Here is a 17,399-nt window from a genome sequence, read left to right as displayed (position 1 = left end):
GTGGCAATGCACTTCAAATATATCCTGTTTTTGTACTCCTCGTAACAATGTATTATAATTTATCATTTAAAGCAGATTAATATAATCAGACAACAAGAACAATGCTTTATTGCAAACTGTACAAATCAGTCAAATACAAATCAAATATTAATGTTTTGACAGAAACCAGGGCAAGAAAAATAATAAAATATTTGATCATATCAATGCCTATCAATATTTTAAATATCAAACCAACTCTCTATGGCAATACTGTTTTCTTATAACTATCTTGTGTTATATTAAACATATATAAAGTCGTACAATGATCTCTTCCATGAATCCACACTAATAAAGAAAGGTACAAAGCATAGCATCATCAATCAAAACATATCACCATCATGGATTACTAGTAACTTTTACAAAACAGTCCTAGGAAAAAATGGGTGAGCAGGAGAGACAGGAGAGCAATTAAATAATTCTCTGTTTATTACAGAAAAAATCTTTTGGGACTTTCCCAGAAGTTCTGATGGATTCAGCATGAAATTCTGTACACTTGCAACTTGTCTTTTGGATCGATTCATGAAAGTCATTCATTTGTAATTTAATATTGCATTCACAAACCAGCAGTGATGGAATTCAAGTTCACATTTCCAAGTTCATCTCTGATCGACACATCCAGCACTAGTGGGGATTCTGCACAGTCTTCTGAAGCCCCATCAGACTGCAGGCATAAAGGAATTACATAATTAATCATCAAATAGCCAAACAATTTATTGGCTTTATTTTACATAGACTATTTCTACTGGTCAGAAGTGTGGAATTTGACCATGTTTTTTTTTTAAAATGTTTTTCATATTTAAAAAAATATTTTATGCTAACCAAGGCCAAAGTATTTCTGTAAAAAATATTTACAATTTTTAAAGGGGCTGTACGTAGGATTTACACAGAGTGGTTGATCTAGGTATTGCAGTCCAAGTTCAAAATATTGGAGAGGGTTTTTTTTTCAACCGGCCCCTCCTCCTTAACTTGACACACATGTATGGTTGCCAGATTGATGGAAACAAAAAAGGAACAAATGAACTTGATGATTAATTAAATGACATACGCTGTGTTTTCCGTCAACTGCCAACCCAGGGTGCTGAAATAAAATTGGGTAACTTGGCAGTTGGCGGGTTTCACAAACCAAAACAGAGACAGACATTCCGGCCCGGAACACACATTTTCAAAGGAGAATAACTTACTGAAGCAATGTTTTTCAGATAAACAAGTATGTTAACTTACCATGTTTCTTAAATATCTGCAAACATATTCTGGTATTTTTATTTCTCTTACATACAGCACCTTTTATGAACAGTATTATAAAATGTTATAGTTGTGATGGAAAAGTGGAATTTTCAAGAGTATTCCTACAATGCTGTTCTGATTTGGTGCTCAAATATGAATAATGGTTTTTAATATTTTCAATGTTGCAAGCAGATTTGCCGCTTAATATTTTTGTGGAAACAGTGATAAATTGAAAATATATAGGTGTGTATGAAATATGAATAGATAGATCAAAATAACAGAATTTATGTGGAATAGAGGTCTTCTGCAACATTGTAGAACTCTGGTATTGTTTATTTGGGATTTGTCACTGGCCAAAACAGACCAGAGTCCATAATAGTGTACACAATGTATTTTTGTGAAATGAATTTACTATTTAATTTCTTTTTATATTTAGCATTTTAAATGTATTTAGGTACTAATTATTATTCATATCTAAATTATGAACAATTTACTGTTTAAAATTAAATAAATAAAATAAAAGGTTATATAATTATATAATTTATATAATTTTCAATTAATTAATTATTCGAGTTAAAAATAGTGCAAAAGTATTTAAAATTCTTTGAACTGAGGTTGAAAATCATCTGTAATGCCGTGGTATAAATTAATTAATACATTTTTTGTTGAATTTCCTGTTAAATGTAAATGTTTTTTTTATGACTAATAAAAATCTTATCTATAAACACAGATGAATAAATATTATACTCTATCCCAGTACACATTCTCACTTACCCACTTGCCCTTATTTTTACATTTGGACCTATTTTTAATAAAACTTAAAGAGCCAGTAAGATTAAAATTCTAAGCTTCCTATCACTGTTTATAAGTCCTGTACAATAGGTTTAAATCCATCCAAGGTTAAAAAACATTGTCATTTTGGCAAAATATCATTTTAAAATTACTTCAATTCTCAGAGATCCCCAAACGGTTCGCGCGAAGCTGTTCAAAAGATTCAGTTTCCTTAAACCCCACCTTTCGGTAGCATACTGTGTTCTGATTGGTCAACTAACATAGTCAGGTTTGATTGGTTGTTCCGCACACACCTCCACGGTAAACGATGCGTTAGCATCTTTTTGGGGTGAAGTATGTCTCATTCCTCTCATCGCGAAGCAAACAGTAAAATAAAAAACTTGAACAGTCTCGCTGCTTTTTCTTCTGTGTGGGTGTATTCAAGCCGCTCGCTTCAGTTTGAATCTGAATAGCGCGTTCAATGCGGGGGTGTGGTCACATTAGATATAGTGAAGGGAGACGTGAAAAACGGACATCGCGTTGTTTTCATATGGATTACTTTATCACAAAATATCTGTTAGCAGCACTTGTTACACTTAATTTTAATGACGTGTTTGTAAATGAAAATCAGCGCAGACAAAGGCTGCAGACAGCACACATACTGATAAGACGCTCGGGAGAAAACAAACACATAACTTCATAATCATACTTCGCGTTGTGATTCGGAGATGCTTGTTGGTCTAAATAAAGTTGGTAATGAACCCTCTTTTATGGCCAAACACTTTGAAAATCCCACTGTACTCAGCGATTCAGAGTCGACTCCTTACTTTAGAAGCCAATAACTTTATAAATCGTGTACTTTTTGGGTTAATTACTTTGCACATTGTTTACACTGATGGACAGCTACATCATACACTGTAATACAGGTAATTTTTGATTTCCCATCTGTGTGGCTCTTTAATGGCATATATGTACATTCTGCACATTTTACCTAATTTCTTGATCTTGATACATTCTTCGATAAATAGAAAGTTCCAAAGAACAGCATTTATTTGAAATATAAATCTTTTGTAACATTTTTAACATATTTACTGCCACTTTTGATTAACTGAACATATCTTTGCTGAATAAACATTATTTTTTTTTCTTTCCTTTAATTATTTTTTTACTAAGCTCATTCTTTTTGTTAACTAAGCTCAAACTTTTAAATGAAAGTGTATCGCAGTTTCCACAAAACATATTACCCAGGAAAAACAGTTTTCAACTTTGCTAGTAATAAGAAATCCTTTTTAAGCATCAAAGAATCATACTAGAATGATTTCTGAAGTATCACATCTCTTGCCTGAAAATGTTTTGCACTCCATATCCAACAGAAATTTGGTTTCATCAACAAACTTGATTATTTTCCCAAGAGCCTCAATGGCCAGTACCTCCAAGATGGATGCAAACTGCTTCTGAAACAATAAATAATCACAAATGACTTGTTTTGGACCCTTACACCAGTTGCTAAATCAGGCACTTGTGTGGTAATTTCAAGATTATTGGTAAGTTCATTTCATCTTTTGTAAGTTTCAAAATCTTTCACATCTTGGTCAGTGGATTTCAAGTAAATGTTGTGGAAAAGAATATTACATTTAGTCCCAACTTTATTCTTATTTGCTTTTATTAAATTACATTATCTATGTTGGCTTTTAAAAAAATCAAGCACAAATTATATTTGATACACTAACCTTGCCAAAAGTATTGTGGCTCCCCCTTCTAATAAACAGGGAATTCTGTGGTTCTAATTTTATAACAACAGTTTGGACAGGACCCTTTTCTATTTTAACATGACAATGCCTTTGTGTATAAAGCAAGGTTAAAAAAGAAATGATTGATTCTGTCACTGTGGAAGAAGTTATCTTGGCAGCGGCAGCGTTCACACCTGCGCACTGATCTTTATGGTTAGTATGTGCACACTCAGCTAACTATAAACTAACGCCTCCACTCCAGGTGATAGATGCGTCTGTAACGTAACGCAACTCAGATAAAACTCACACCACGCTGTTGTCCTGTATTTAATTAAAACTAAAACTCCGCATTGAGAGCTCATTAAAGTGTGCACACGACGCTAAACCATAGACAGTAAAAGAAAACTTCAGGAAACAGTGGGTTGCAACAAACGGAAGAAAAACAGCGTGCGTCAATTATAATCCGGGTCCTAGAATGCATAATAAAAGTGCATTGTTGTCTATTTTTGTACAGTGTAGTTTACAATTATAATCTAAATGTAAATTCAAATTACTTCGTGAACAACAGAAAAAGTGGACGTTTTGTTAAAAAAAAATGTTTATAAATATTAAATTTAACTAACATCTGTCCTAGGTCGTGACGTGTACACAAAGCGCCAAATTTTTGGCGCGACCTGTTAACATCAAGGGAAGCCTATGCTGTTGTGTGCTGAAAGCGTTGGGATGTTATTTTCTGTTTAAGCATATTTGAACAATTTCTGGTCAGTGTCATTTGTCATCTTTAGTTTATATCTCTCTGGTAAGATCGTAAATAAACCTTAATTACATTGTTAATGAACTAACCTTGTTATTTGTGCAAAGTTAACGTTAGATGTACGAGAGTTTGTTTATGTCTGTATTCGTATTCGAAACATTTAAGGTTTATTAAAAATAAATAAATATGAGAGCTAGAATCAAATGCAGTTTTGACAAACATTGTTTTAAACGTTGAGCATTCTGTTGTTTTAATTAATATATTAATAGATGATTGGGTGTTTTTTTCTTCTCCCTCAAGCAGTCATGGGTTTACTGGAGCAGTGTGAGGAGCTCTTCAAGACCTCTGACCTGTATGAAGTTCTGGGTGTTTGTAAAGGAGCATCTGACTCTGAGATCAGACGTGGATATTATAAAGTCTCTCTGCAGGTTCATCCAGATAGAGCTCCTGGTGATGAGTTAGCCACCACCAAGTTCCAGGTGACCACTGCATTTCTAATGCAACACTAACACTGCATGTTTCAGAACCTTCTTGAATGGTCTGGTGTTGTCTAATGGTGAAGGGTCCAAAATAAATTTGAATGAAGCCAAAATCAATGTTAACCTCCCAAGTACATATAACTTATGGGTTACATTTGTACTAAGCAGTACAAAGTGACTGCTTGGATCTGCATACCAGGAATATTGGATCCAGTCTCTTTACCAGTTTCCACTTTGTCTGGTATCCAAAGCTAATGTAGTGAACGTTAGAAGTGGATCAAAGGTTCATCAAAGTTGTCCTAAGGCAAGAACGCACTTTGGTTGTAGGACAACTTTCATGAAAGGTTTTGATCCACTTCAAATGTTGACTAATGTAGTTAACAGCAAGTCTTGACTGATACCCAGATTCAAACAGAGACGGTATTTTGTCTGGTGCCCAAAATTGTACCTTCTGTTAGCCTGAAAGGCTGATAAAGGAAATCTGACAGCAGAAGACAGGGCAATGATTATTATTATAACTGCAGGGTTTATAGGTTAATCTGAGCTGGTTTTGTTTGTCCAGAGTGGACTTCAGTACTAATCCAGCAAATGTTACTATACCAAAGCAATAGAAATGGAAAATAATTGCTTCCCCACATTGTCCTGTAAAATTAAAAATATGGAGAAATGGAGAAATTCTCGGATGAACTTATCCTTTTACTAATACTAAGATTAAACAACACGCACCGCAGGGCATGTACATAATAATTTAATAACATAACTTGTGATTAGGCTAAGTAATTTAATTATTGTAATTAATTTAGCACAAAAAAAGTATGGTTGCTGTCTTGAAGCAACACAAACAGAGGTTGCTACTGAGAAATATTGTACTATATTTTAGCTCAATAATATTTTATTTTAAAAGGGATTTTATGCAACTACATATTTGTTTACTATTTATTTCCATGTAATACATTTTTAAATTAAAAGTTTTTAAGGTTAAAAAGAGACGTAAAAAAGGTTTAAAAAATTCTCATTGCAAAGAGGCAAATAAGATCCATTTGGTGGCAGGAGAAAAATACACTGATAATTCGATGGAGTAACCACTAGAGGAGTTCTGTGATTTTGTGTACCCCATTCATTTCCAATAGCAATCATGTTTGACCACAGGAAGTAAAATGTAAAGTTTTAAAAAACATTTTTTAAGCCTTTTTGAATCATAGCCATTTTTGTGTGTTCACACAGCAGAAGTGACCTAAGGATTACCAGAGGGTTATATTTAAAATGATTAAATCATTAAACAAAAAACTTGAATACACATACATTCTTAAACTTAAAAGTTTCAGTATGTCCACAGGTCCTGGGAAAGGCTTATGCAGTGTTGGCTGACAAGGACCAAAGGGCAGTCTATGATGAACAGGGAATAGTGGACGAAGAGTCAGACACTCTTGATCAAGACCGCAATTGGGAAGAGCACTGGAGAAGATTGTTTCCCAAGGTTTTATTTTTTTTATTTCATGTCTTTTTTTTTTCTCCTATGTTGTTTTTTTCAAAGGTAGTTGCTAAAATTAACGTCTCTGCTTTAGATCACATTGCAAGACATCTTGGAGTTTGAGAAGCAGTATAAAGGCTCTGATGAAGAGGTGGAAGACTTGAAGAGACTGTACCTACAACATGAAGGTGACATGGATCTGATCATGGAGTCTGCGCTGTGCTGTACCCATGAAGATGAGCCTCGTGTCAAAGACATACTTCAGAAAGCCATTGATGCTGAAGAGGTGCCGGCCTACAAAGCCTTCACTCATGAGACTGCTAAGAAGAAGAACAACCGCAAAAGAAAGGTGACGATTCATTTGATCCTGTTTTGATATGATGTAATATATTTTAAAATAGGGTTCAAGCCTTTTTTATGAATTGCCCTGATTTTCAAGGCGGACAGAGAGCGTAAGGAGGCAGAGGAAATGGAGAAAGAGATGGGCTTGAACAGTGAGGACAGCCTGGTAGCTATGATAAAGGTAAAAACATTAAGATGTAACAGAGCTTGTATTAATCTGCCAAATGTGTGTTGCGTTTGAAAATATTTTCAAATGTAGTTTATTCCTGTGATGGCAAAGCTACATTTTCAGCAGCTATTACTCCAGGCAGTTATTTTTAATATAAATAATTTTGTAACTTTATATGAATGGCTTTCCTGGCACTTTTGATCAATTTAATGCATCTTTACATAATTGAAGCATTAAAATCTGACCTTGAAAAGTAGTGCCTGCAGATATGTACAGAAAAGTTTGGATGGGATTAAGTTTTTTGAATATTTGAGTTATTGATTCACAGTTATGACAGGTGACCTACATTAACTTATTGTTATTAGAAATCAGCATATAACCGTAAGTTGCTTACAAAAAGGCAATTAATGTTTTTAATAACTAATGTATTTTCTTAAATAAAAGGGTCCAGACCGCTGATCTATAATAAGAAATTATATATATAATTGTAATTATTATCAAATATAAATTTTAACTATAATATAAATTATATATATATATATATATATATATATATATATATATATATATATATATATATATATATAGAGAGAGAGAGAGAGAGAGATAGATAGATATCAGTGGGCCAGACTCATCTCATTCAAATTAGGAAAATTCTTACCATAAATGTTGTTAATACATTTTATTTGGGTAATTATTATTTCTGCTTTTATCAGATGCATTCAAGTCATCACTTCCAGAAAAGCCTTAATTTTCTTTTTATGCCTCTTGTTTATTATTTAGCAAAGACAAAAGTCCAAAGAAAATGGATTCAACTCCCTCATCTCGGATCTAGAGGCGAAATATTGCAAGAAACCAGCAGCTGGAAAAAAGGGCAAGAAAAAGTAGACCGATTCACCAGACTGGGCTATTCCTACCAAATGTTATAGAATTCATCTTGTGAATAGTAATCAAAAGAATGCTTTATAATGGATACTGACCCTTCCTTAGGCATAGAACACCAGTTTAAGGACACATGACTAATAACAGGTGACACACATCCTCTCTCGTGCATTTATTACAATGGATTCGTATGAATCTGCTTCCTGTGCTCTTGTTCAGACCAGCTTGTGGATCAAATGCAAAAAGAACATTTTAAATGTTTAACAGTTTTTTGTATATATGTTTTCCGGTTTCCTTATTTTATGTATTATTCATGGGCTTCTGACTAATAATAAACTGGATTCAATAAATATGCAAGTTGTGGTTTATACTTATTTTTGGTCATAAAAATTGTAGAACACTCACCATTTAAAATAATACAACCAGCACAAAGTCACTTCTTTTAAAGTCACATTTATTTTCAATAAAAAAAGCATTTCAACTGGGTTTTACAACACTACACTGTAGTAACAACTGATTACTCGGTGACACTGAGGATATCTGAGGAAAGCTGGGCTGTCCGAACTCTGCGTCGTGAAGTATTTTTTGGATCTGAAGCTTCACCAAAGACTGCTTTGAAGCAGGTAAGCGTCTTAATGCAGGTGCTAAGCTCCGAAGAAATAAATCGACTTCATCTTGCTGTTCGTCTTTCTCTTTGTCTCTCACATCTTTAGATGCCAGATACCTCTCCAACAGCTCTAGTGTCTCTGATCGCCTTCTCTTTACAATGTCAGACCGGATCACTCCTGGACTTGTCATGGATGTTCCCATACTGGTGCTGGCTGGTTCAGCCCCGCTGTCTTCATCTGGCTCATCATCCTCGATTTTGCCAGGAACACTGTCCAATATAACACTGTACAACAATAAAAACCATTGTGAATAACCAGTAGCTTCAATATGCTTTATTACAGCACAGATAAATAATACAACTTATTGCTAAAATCTATATAAAATGAAATTATAGTTTCCCACTATGTTACAAAAAGACTAAATGATGCTACCTGATTAATGTTAAAGAAGATTTCAATTTTATTGGTATATCACAAAAATGAGCACATGGCAGCAGGTGTAAAGGAACTGGTGTGATTAAAATCAAATGAAAATCTGTTCACATAAACACTTTGTTTAATGTCAAGTTGCAATACACAAAACATTTTGTGTTAAATGAAAATCTGTTGGAAATTTACATCACTTGCTCACCAATGGATCATCTGCAGTGAATGGGTGCCGTCAGAATGAAAAACATCACAATCCACACGACTCTAGTCCATCAATTAAAGACTTGTGGAGCAAAAAGCAGCTTGTTTGTAAAATAAATAATTCCATTGTTTTTAACCTGAAACCAGTGCTTCCTGCTAAAATGAGTCCTCTATCCATAACATTGCTTTCTTGTCTCAGTCACCTTGTCTGAATCAGGAGAGAAATCACAGATAAAGCATGGTTTACAAGTGAAAACAGTCCAGAACAGTTCTAACAAACATGCAAGGGGACTTTAAAGTGAGAGGACAACTTTTTCACAGGATGAAGTGTTAAAGATATTTTAAACAGAATCGAGTTTTAAATATTAAAATGCCTTAAAGGGGCAGTTCACCCAAAAATGACAATTCTGTCATTAATTACTCACCCTCAAGTCGTTTCAAACTTGTAAGACCTTTGTTCATCTTCGGAACACAAATTAAGAATATCTGATGCATTCCAAGAGCTCTCTCTGACCCCCCCACAGACACGATCAAGGTTCCGAAAATGAGAGCTCTATCAAAAACTGCATCAAAAAAAATCTTGATTTGTGTTCTGAACATGAACTAAGGTCTTACAGGTTTGGAACGACATGAGGGTGAGCAATTAAAGATAAAATGTTAATTTTTGGGTGAACTATCCCTTTAATGGATTACTCACACATAAACAGATTTATACTCCACAAGGCTTTTAACTGATTGACTGGAGTCGCGCCGATTATTTTTTTAATTATTCTGATGTTTTATTAGAAGTTTGGACTCTCATTTTGACAGCACTCATTGAATACAGAGTATCCATTGATAAGCAATTGATGTACTGCTAAATTTGTCTAAATCTGTTTCAATGAAGAACCAACTCATCTACATCTTGCATGGCCTTAGATTTTCATTTTTGGGAGAACTACTCGCTGCAGCGGTTGTTATCTCCAAAATAAAAATATATTTTTTTATTAACATTGAATCAAATTTTATACAAAAAAGTCTTAATACTTACCTGCCCAATCAAATAATAAACTAGTAAAATATATCCCACAAGAAATGGGAGCTCGAGTCAATTGGATTCATAAAAAGTTTAGTAGTATGGTCATATGCTATTTTGAACACAACTTATAGAAATATCTCAAAAGGTAATGAAACACATAACTTGGTTTACAACTTACAGAAAAAGAAAAAAAAAGTTTTAAAAATATATTAATTTAAAGGACCATTATCACTTGTACAAAATGTTGCAAATGACGTCACCGCTGTCAGTTGAATTTGAATGGCAAATATTCAGTGAAATCAAAATGGGATTTTTTTTTTTCTCAAACTCTTAAATTTTGCAAGCAATGTTATAATAGTACAACTTTTTGTATCTATAGAAAGGCTTAAATAAAACACACTCGAATACCTTCTGTGCTCCGTGGGGGGATCGAGAAAGTCCATCACTCGCATATATTTCCATTGCTTTTTTTTTGCTGCCCTTCCACTCCGATTCCCGTCCTGCTCCAGTCGCTTTTTCCTGGTGTATGTGTCTCTTAGATTTTTCCATTTAGCTTTCACCTCTTCCACTAACGTTACACAAACACACAGACGTTGATGATGGTGGTGAGGCGCGCTTACAGTAACGCTACACAACAAGCGACACCGATAAAACTCACCATCGACTCCCATTTTGTCTGCTATTCCTTGCCAGAGAACTTCTTTCCGCTTCGTGTTTTTGTACTCGCTGTGGTTTTTATCAAATAACTCCTTGTTCTCAGAAACCAAAAACAACAACAGCTCCGCGTCCATCTTGACTACCATTCTTCTTCTAACGACCTAACGTTAGCAAAGGATTTAGCGCTTCGGCGCCACCAAGTGTGGAGGAGAGGCGGGATTGGTTACGGAAAGGAAAGGCCTGAATCTGATTGGTCGGTGAGTGTTTCCTCAGTCAACTAACCAAAAACTAAAAATATATTATATATTCATCTTACACAAAGTATGAATGTAAATGACAAATGTACATTTTTATTAAATATGAAGCCATACGTTTAAAAAAAAAGAAACAGTAAATCCTTACAAAACAACACAAACATTTTAAACAACTGTTTCTTGGTATTGTTTTTATTGTAAGATGATTAAAAATATATATTTTTTTAAAAACATATGTTTATTAAAATGATTTCTTCAACAAATGCAATAGTGTACTGGTTGATTAGTACTATTTGAGGTAGAGAAGAATGTTCAAATGCTTCTTGATGCAATCCATCAACACTTAATTATAATTAATCACATTTATTTCCCAGTCCAAGCATACTCCAAGTATAATAAAAGTCCTGCTTTGAATATCATTGTAGATCCCTTCAAAAGTAGTCCACTTCTTGTGTATTCTGATATTGTTCAGGTTTTCGTGTCTATTTGATCTTTAGGTTCCTATATTAATGGTAACCCACTGCAAACAGATGCATGATTATTTGAGTCCATGTCATTTTCTTGATAGCTGCTGATGATTGGCCCATTCCTGAATGAGCTGATTGGCTATGGCGTAAGAAGGTGGGACCCAGAACACAGGCGGCTCTCTTCTAGGGTCACGTGGCATATTCTGTAGTGCTTCTGTTATTTCTTCATAAGTGAACCAGCGCGCATCTTCAAGTTCTGCCTTGTCAATATTCACCTGTCCATGAACAGGTAAAGCAATTAAAAGCTGTAGCAACAGCAATGCCTCTATCGTGCTGCCATTGGCTAAAATTACTATATTTTGATATGCCTTCAATGGTTTATTTCACATTTTAATAACTGAACCAATTCTCATCCACATTCTGTAAATGACAGAGAAATACTGTAGATACATTTGTTCAAATTAATTAAAAGGTATTGAAAAGAAAATTTGATCGTCAAAGCAAAAGCGTTCTTTTCTTCCAGTAAAAAAAATACCCATAGGGTAAAATTACACTACTTTTATCATATATTCAGAAATTATAAGGCAATACAAATGTAACACAAAGATGTATAAATACATCATATAAATAACACTATATGAACTGATGAAATTTCCCAGAAATGATACACATGCTAAAATAGCATTTATTTTCTTTCACTAAACTAAAAGTCACCATTTTTTCTTTTGATTTTACAATGAAAAATCACCTGGAAACCTGCTTGACAAGTGTACAAACAGTTCTCTTTAATAATGTAATTGAAGTCTTTAATCTCTAGAGTCTTATTATAGTAAGTAGTTTAAGGGATCATCCAAGTCTCACCTGTGTTTTGTCTGGGTTTACAGTTGCGTGGCAGGCTAACATAAAGGAGCTTTGTGGGAATGGCCAGTGCTGTGATCCCGAGTACTGAAGGTCCTCCACCTCCAGACCCACCTCTTCTGCCACCTCTCTGAGCAGGGCTTCCTCCACTGACTCTCCTGCACAATGTTTTGATAGAGCCAAATTGTTAGGTAACTCAGGTGATATGGTGTGCACAGCAGTTTGTAATAAAGTGTGACTCACCCATGTCACAGAAGCCAGAGAGCGCGCTGTACATGCCTTTAGGAAACATGGCCTGGCGTGCCAGCAGACATCGGCTCCCATCAGACACCAGCACGATCACAACAGGTGCCATCTGCAAGTGGAGGACAAACAGCTCATACTAATGTTTTCACAGTGTACAGTAATTTAAGTTCACAATTAACTGTACTCCAAAACAGGATATTCAACGAGAAAATGGAAATATACCATTATTTAACACATTTTTCTGAGTAGAACATCACATTATTTATTAAAGGGGGGGTGAAATGCTATTTCATGCATACTGAGTTTTTTACACTGTTACAGAGTTGGATTCCCATGATAAACATGGACAAAGTTTCAAAAATTAAGTTGTACGTTTGAAGGAGTATTTTTGTTCCCAAAATACTCTTTCCGGTTTGTCACAAGTTTCGGAAAGTTTTTTTCGAGTATGGCTCTGTGTGACGTTAGATGGAGCGGAATTTCCTTATATGGGTCCTAAGGGCACGTCTGCCGGAAGAGCGCACGCTCCCGTATAGCAGAGCAGAGAGAGCACAACAGACATTCACTGATCAGAGCGAGAGCGTCGCGAAAAGTCACAAAAGAAGTCTGTTTTTGGTTGCCAGGGCAAGACAACCCTGCACAGATTACCAAAAAAAAACAGCATTAAGGGACCAGTGGATGGAGTTTATTTGTACAGAGCATCAACGGAGTTGTGCAAGTGTTTGTGTTTGTTCCCTGTATTTCGAAGATGCTTGTTTTACAAACAAGGCCCAGTTTGACGCCGGATTTGCACATCGTTTATTTCTTAAGGATAATGCAGTCCCAACGATAAAGGGTCACGATCGTGTGTTGGAACCGCAGGTGGTGAGTAAAACTGCTTCAAATATCTCTGTGTTGTTAACTTAGCTATCGGTGCGTAAGCACATCAAGTAAACAACATGCAATGTTGTCATCAAACTGCACTTTCCACATGTACAGCTTAAAAAAAAATAAAAAATGACATAAAGTGGAATTTAGTCATTTTCCAAAACTGTTAAAGCAAATATATACAGTTTCAATACATACTACATAAGAGACGTCCTGATGTAGTCTTTGCCGCTGCTGCTCATCTGGCTGATGTTTTTTCCCAAACGGAAATGTCACAGCTTCCAAACGCTCTCAACGCAAAAGCCTACTCGCGCTCGTGATTCTTTAGCTCCGCCCACACGTCACGCCTCCAGTCGCTCGGTTTTTCCGGGAAAAAACGGTACAGACTATCTTTCTCTTATAAATATAATAAAAATAAAGACTTTTTGGAGTTATGAAGGATGCAGTACTACTCTATAGGTACTCAAGATTAACAGGATATTGAGTGAAAACGAGCATTTTACCCCCCCCTTTAAACAAATTGCTACTAGTGAAATAATTATTAAAGGAAATACAGTATTTAAAAAAATCAGACAATGCTTTCTTTCTCAAATGCCTTGCATGTGTCTGACATGGTGAGAAGAACCTGCTTACTTTGGGGTAGTATGTGATGCCACTGCTGTGACACACTCTGTAACTTCCTGACTGGTTCCTGACGGTAGGCTGCCCCGTGGCACTGCAAAAGCTATTGGTCTGATGCCATCGAAGGAGAGCTTGTCCCTAAAACAAACACCAAATTAAACCGTTTTTACACTAATAACTTCTTAGAGATGGTCTACATACAAACGGCTCCAACTGTATTCATAGAACAGAACTTTTGCTTTTTCTTTTGTGACAGAAGCAGCAACAGATTATTTATTTCTTATTATGATATACAACCAAGTGAAATTAATTACTTAAAAAACGACTGGGTTCTTTGCATCAGCTGTTGATTGGATGAAGGCAGATCTGAATGCAAGCTTGCAGCCAGTTGTAAGAAAGTGGTGGAGTTTAAGCAAATGACTGAAGAAGTCGGTCAATTCACCAGAAGGTCCAGTTAATCATTAATATGCATGTAGAAAATCGATCACTTTCATTAAATGTTATGAACACGCAACCTGTTTACTTACAGCATGTTTTTCTAAATCAGTTATAACTGGGCACAAAATCAACATGTAATTTCAAAGCGATTACAATGCACTAGCTTGGCTATTCATTTAGAAACCTTAAGTACATACTTTAGCAGCAAGAGGAGACTCTGGTCCAGGTATCATGAAGAAAGCTTTCCTGAGGTCCACAAACATGCCTCCACACTCCTGCTCCAATGCACTGCGGTCTAAATCACCTACAGTGAGAAAAGATCTCCATGAGCTGACATATATAGTGCATAAAGTAATATACAGTTTCCAGTGTAGTACAGTATGGGTTCCCATGGTCACCTGGAAATATGAACACTGTTTTCCTGGAAATGAATCAAAACTTCAAATGTCATAGACATTCCAGAAACAATTAAACACCTCTCACATATCCCATTCCTATAACGTTCCTGTAGCTCAAACAGTACAGCACAGACATGGCAACACCAAAACAATGAATACTGTAATTCTGTCAATGAATACAATGTAGGTCGCTCTGGATAAAAGCGTTTGCCATACTGTTTGTATGAATGAGATTTCATAATGATGCATTTTCCAGCTGTAGAATGTTTGTTTTTAAACTACATTTTCTTCATAGTACCGTAGAGAAATGGATATATTAACTGACCTACTTCCAGTGAGAACTGTGGTTCATCCTTGTCAGTGCATTCCAGAAGAAAAGATTCATTAACAATGTGTTTGTCCTTTCCAACCTTTTCCAATATTTGCTCCAAATCTAGAGAAATAAGTATACAATTATAAAAAAAAAATGATTTACAAAATCTTTGTGTTTATGTAATGGAAGAATTTAAATGAGGCTGTATTGAAACCTGAGGTTTTTAGAGAAGCCAATTTGTATCCACTGCCACTGCTAGTCTTTCGCAGAAGAGGAGAAAGCTTATGATACAGTAGAACCTTCCCAGACTTCAGCGCCTCTCGACATGCTTCATCGTCCTCCTTTAATCTCATGAGGTACCTAAACAGAAATATTATATTATAAAAAGTAAAAAAGAAAAACACTTGAATTGTACAAAGTTGGCGCTAGGAACTACTACAGATAACACTTAATAATAACAACTTTTTTATTATCAATTAATAATAATAATAATAAAAATGTATGTTTCCAAAAAATGTTTTTATAGGACCTGGACATGATCTTGAGAGGTTTCGAGAGATTTACAGTGCTTTAGTAAATAATATTTCCAGCCTACTCCAGTGGTATTTTATTTTTTTTATTTATAAATTCATGTACTTTGAATAAGACATGCTCCAGTGGTATTTTATTTTTTATTATAAATTCATGTACTTTGAAGAAGAAGACAGACCTCATTCGAGAAACATATCCAGAGAAGGAGCGTGATAGCACCAGGTTACAGCTGAATATAGGCTTGAATGACTGCAGCATATCTTAAAGGTAATGCCTGTATGTTCAATACAAAAGGTTTTAACATTAACATTCACATTTGATCGACCTGAACGGAACTTTAAATAGTTCAACAGTCATGAACGGTGAAAGAGAGAACTTGCCCTTGAAACAAACGTAAACTGGCAGTGCAGTAGCTTCTTTTAGTGTCAGGGTTTCCTGTAAATAAGAGTTTATTTGGCACTGTCAGGCGAATGACACAAAAACACATAACGTCAGGCCTATTAGCATATTTTTATAACAGAACATACCGTCGTAGGCTACTACACCGCAAATAATTCAGAGTTTCGTAAAACTGTGTCGCTCTCCACTCCAGCAAGCTTTCAGTTTACATAACATATAGCACCCTAAGTAATATACTGTCATAAATAAATATGATTGTTTTTATACTCCTGCAAACGACGCCTGCGCGTAACACGCACGACGTCACTACGTCATCAAGAGCGGCTGTAGTTCCTGTAAGTGGCGATGTCTGTACATCATTACACTAACAAATGGTACTAAAAGCACCTGCTTTTTGGATATGCCTTTGTATAGTCCTTTTGAAAGAAGTGTGCTTAATTGTATTTGTGCACTTGTAGTTTTTACATATTTTTTATAGGCAAATTTAAAAACAAATGTGAGCTGCTTGTAGATAAGGTAATATCAATAAAAGGGCACGTAAATGTATGCTACATAAAGTAAGCACACTTTCATGATTATGAAAACACACTTAAGAACACTTTTTAAAAAGCGTATTTGAAATAATCTTAAATCAGAAGTTTTATTTTAAAGTGTAATTAAGTCATAATCTCTTGTCTTGCTTGAAAGAAGTACACTTATGCTATTTTGATGTTCTGACTTACGCACAAAAGCACAATTTTAGCTGTTCATATTATTTTTAAATGTTATTCACTTATATTTAGGGTACATTTTATAAATATTTAAATGGAATTGCAGTTAACCCTATGAAAGCATTCAGTTCGGATATATTAAATAAGCTAAAGTGTACTATTTTTTCACAAGGGATAAGTATTAATATGCAAAATATACCTTTTGGCCATTTAATTGGTATTCACAGAAAGCACCTTGAAATGTGCAAATAGCCTTACAGTACACTGCATATAATATCAACAATTATTCAACTCAAAAGCGCAAGTTTATCAACGTTTTATGGCATGATAGTTATCATCAGTGTACCACATACAATAAATATCTCTAAGATTTTTAATGACTTTAATGAATTACTTCTTTTTTTTATTTTTTATCTTTGCCTCAAACAGGGTTAAGTTAACCAAAAGCATTATTTCTAAATAGACCCGAGAGACCATTTGTTCCAATGGTAAAAGTAATAAAAGCGTACAGTACATGTTGGTAGAC

The 17,399-nt window shown here is 34.9% G+C and overlaps 2 protein-coding genes across 8 annotated transcripts; one reads left to right on the top strand and one right to left on the bottom strand.

Annotated features, from left to right (window-relative positions):
- Nucleotides 1-4,322: 4,322 nt before the first annotated feature.
- LOC113111894 (dnaJ homolog subfamily C member 9-like) lies at nt 4,323-8,211 on the top strand. 4 transcript variants are annotated; one of them, XM_026277084.1, is made up of 6 exons: nt 4,323-4,525; nt 4,819-4,997; nt 6,334-6,474; nt 6,563-6,817; nt 6,908-6,991; nt 7,763-8,211. In XM_026277084.1, the coding sequence occupies exons 2-6, from the start codon at nt 4,824-4,826 to the stop codon at nt 7,865-7,867; spliced, it is 759 nt and encodes a 252-aa protein (XP_026132869.1). In that variant the 5' UTR covers nt 4,323-4,525; nt 4,819-4,823; the 3' UTR covers nt 7,868-8,211. The 4 variants fall into 4 exon arrangements, with proteins under 4 accessions (XP_026132869.1, XP_026132868.1, XP_026132866.1 ...); XM_026277083.1 differs by having other exon boundaries at nt 4,324-4,563; XM_026277081.1 differs by having other exon boundaries at nt 4,326-4,563; nt 4,822-4,997.
- Nucleotides 8,212-8,298: 87 nt separating this feature from the next.
- nudt13 (nudix (nucleoside diphosphate linked moiety X)-type motif 13) lies at nt 8,299-16,476 on the bottom strand. 4 transcript variants are annotated; one of them, XM_026277077.1, is made up of 13 exons: nt 16,292-16,476; nt 16,145-16,199; nt 15,943-16,038; nt 15,448-15,593; nt 15,246-15,353; nt 14,720-14,826; nt 14,097-14,222; nt 12,597-12,708; nt 12,357-12,511; nt 10,776-11,770; nt 10,526-10,685; nt 9,101-9,307; nt 8,299-8,753 (listed from the first exon to the last, which is right to left on the bottom strand). In XM_026277077.1, exons 3-10 carry the CDS (start codon nt 16,020-16,022, stop codon nt 11,582-11,584), a joined length of 1,023 nt encoding a protein of 340 aa, XP_026132862.1. In that variant the 5' UTR covers nt 16,023-16,038; nt 16,145-16,199; nt 16,292-16,476; the 3' UTR covers nt 8,299-8,753; nt 9,101-9,307; nt 10,526-10,685; nt 10,776-11,581. The 4 variants fall into 4 exon arrangements, with proteins under 4 accessions (XP_026132862.1, XP_026132861.1, XP_026132863.1 ...); XM_026277076.1 differs by lacking the exon at nt 9,101-9,307; XM_026277078.1 differs by lacking the exons at nt 9,101-9,307; nt 15,448-15,593; nt 15,943-16,038; nt 16,145-16,199; nt 16,292-16,476 and having other exon boundaries at nt 15,250-15,355.
- Nucleotides 16,477-17,399: the final 923 nt, after the last annotated feature.

The sequence above is a fragment of the Carassius auratus genome, chromosome 12, assembly GCF_003368295.1.
Source record: "Carassius auratus strain Wakin chromosome 12, ASM336829v1, whole genome shotgun sequence".
In the NCBI taxonomy this organism is placed as follows: domain Eukaryota; kingdom Metazoa; phylum Chordata; class Actinopteri; order Cypriniformes; family Cyprinidae; genus Carassius; species Carassius auratus.
This window is presented reverse-complemented; position numbering and strand designations above follow the sequence as displayed.

What these genes read in the sequence shown, in the direction of transcription:
- LOC113111894 (XM_026277084.1), top strand. Translation starts at nt 4,824, where the DNA reads ATGGGTTTACTGGAGCAGTGTGAGGAGCTCTTCAAGACCTCTGACCTG. An exon ending in GGAGAAGATTGTTTCCCAAG is followed by an intron (nt 6,475 to 6,562) that starts GTTTTATTTTTT and finishes TCTCTGCTTTAG; the next exon opens with ATCACATTGCAAGACATCTT. An exon ending in AGAACAACCGCAAAAGAAAG is followed by an intron (nt 6,818 to 6,907) that starts GTGACGATTCAT and finishes CTGATTTTCAAG; the next exon opens with GCGGACAGAGAGCGTAAGGA.
- nudt13 (XM_026277077.1), bottom strand. Translation starts at nt 16,022, where the DNA reads ATGCTGCAGTCATTCAAGCCTATATTCAGCTGTAACCTGGTGCTATCA. An exon ending in AGTCTCCTCTTGCTGCTAAA is followed by an intron (nt 14,223 to 14,719) that starts GTATGTACTTAA and finishes TGTTTGTTTTAG; the next exon opens with GGACAAGCTCTCCTTCGATG. An exon ending in TAAACCCAGACAAAACACAG is followed by an intron (nt 11,771 to 12,356) that starts GTGAGACTTGGA and finishes GTTCATGGACAG; the next exon opens with GTGAATATTGACAAGGCAGA.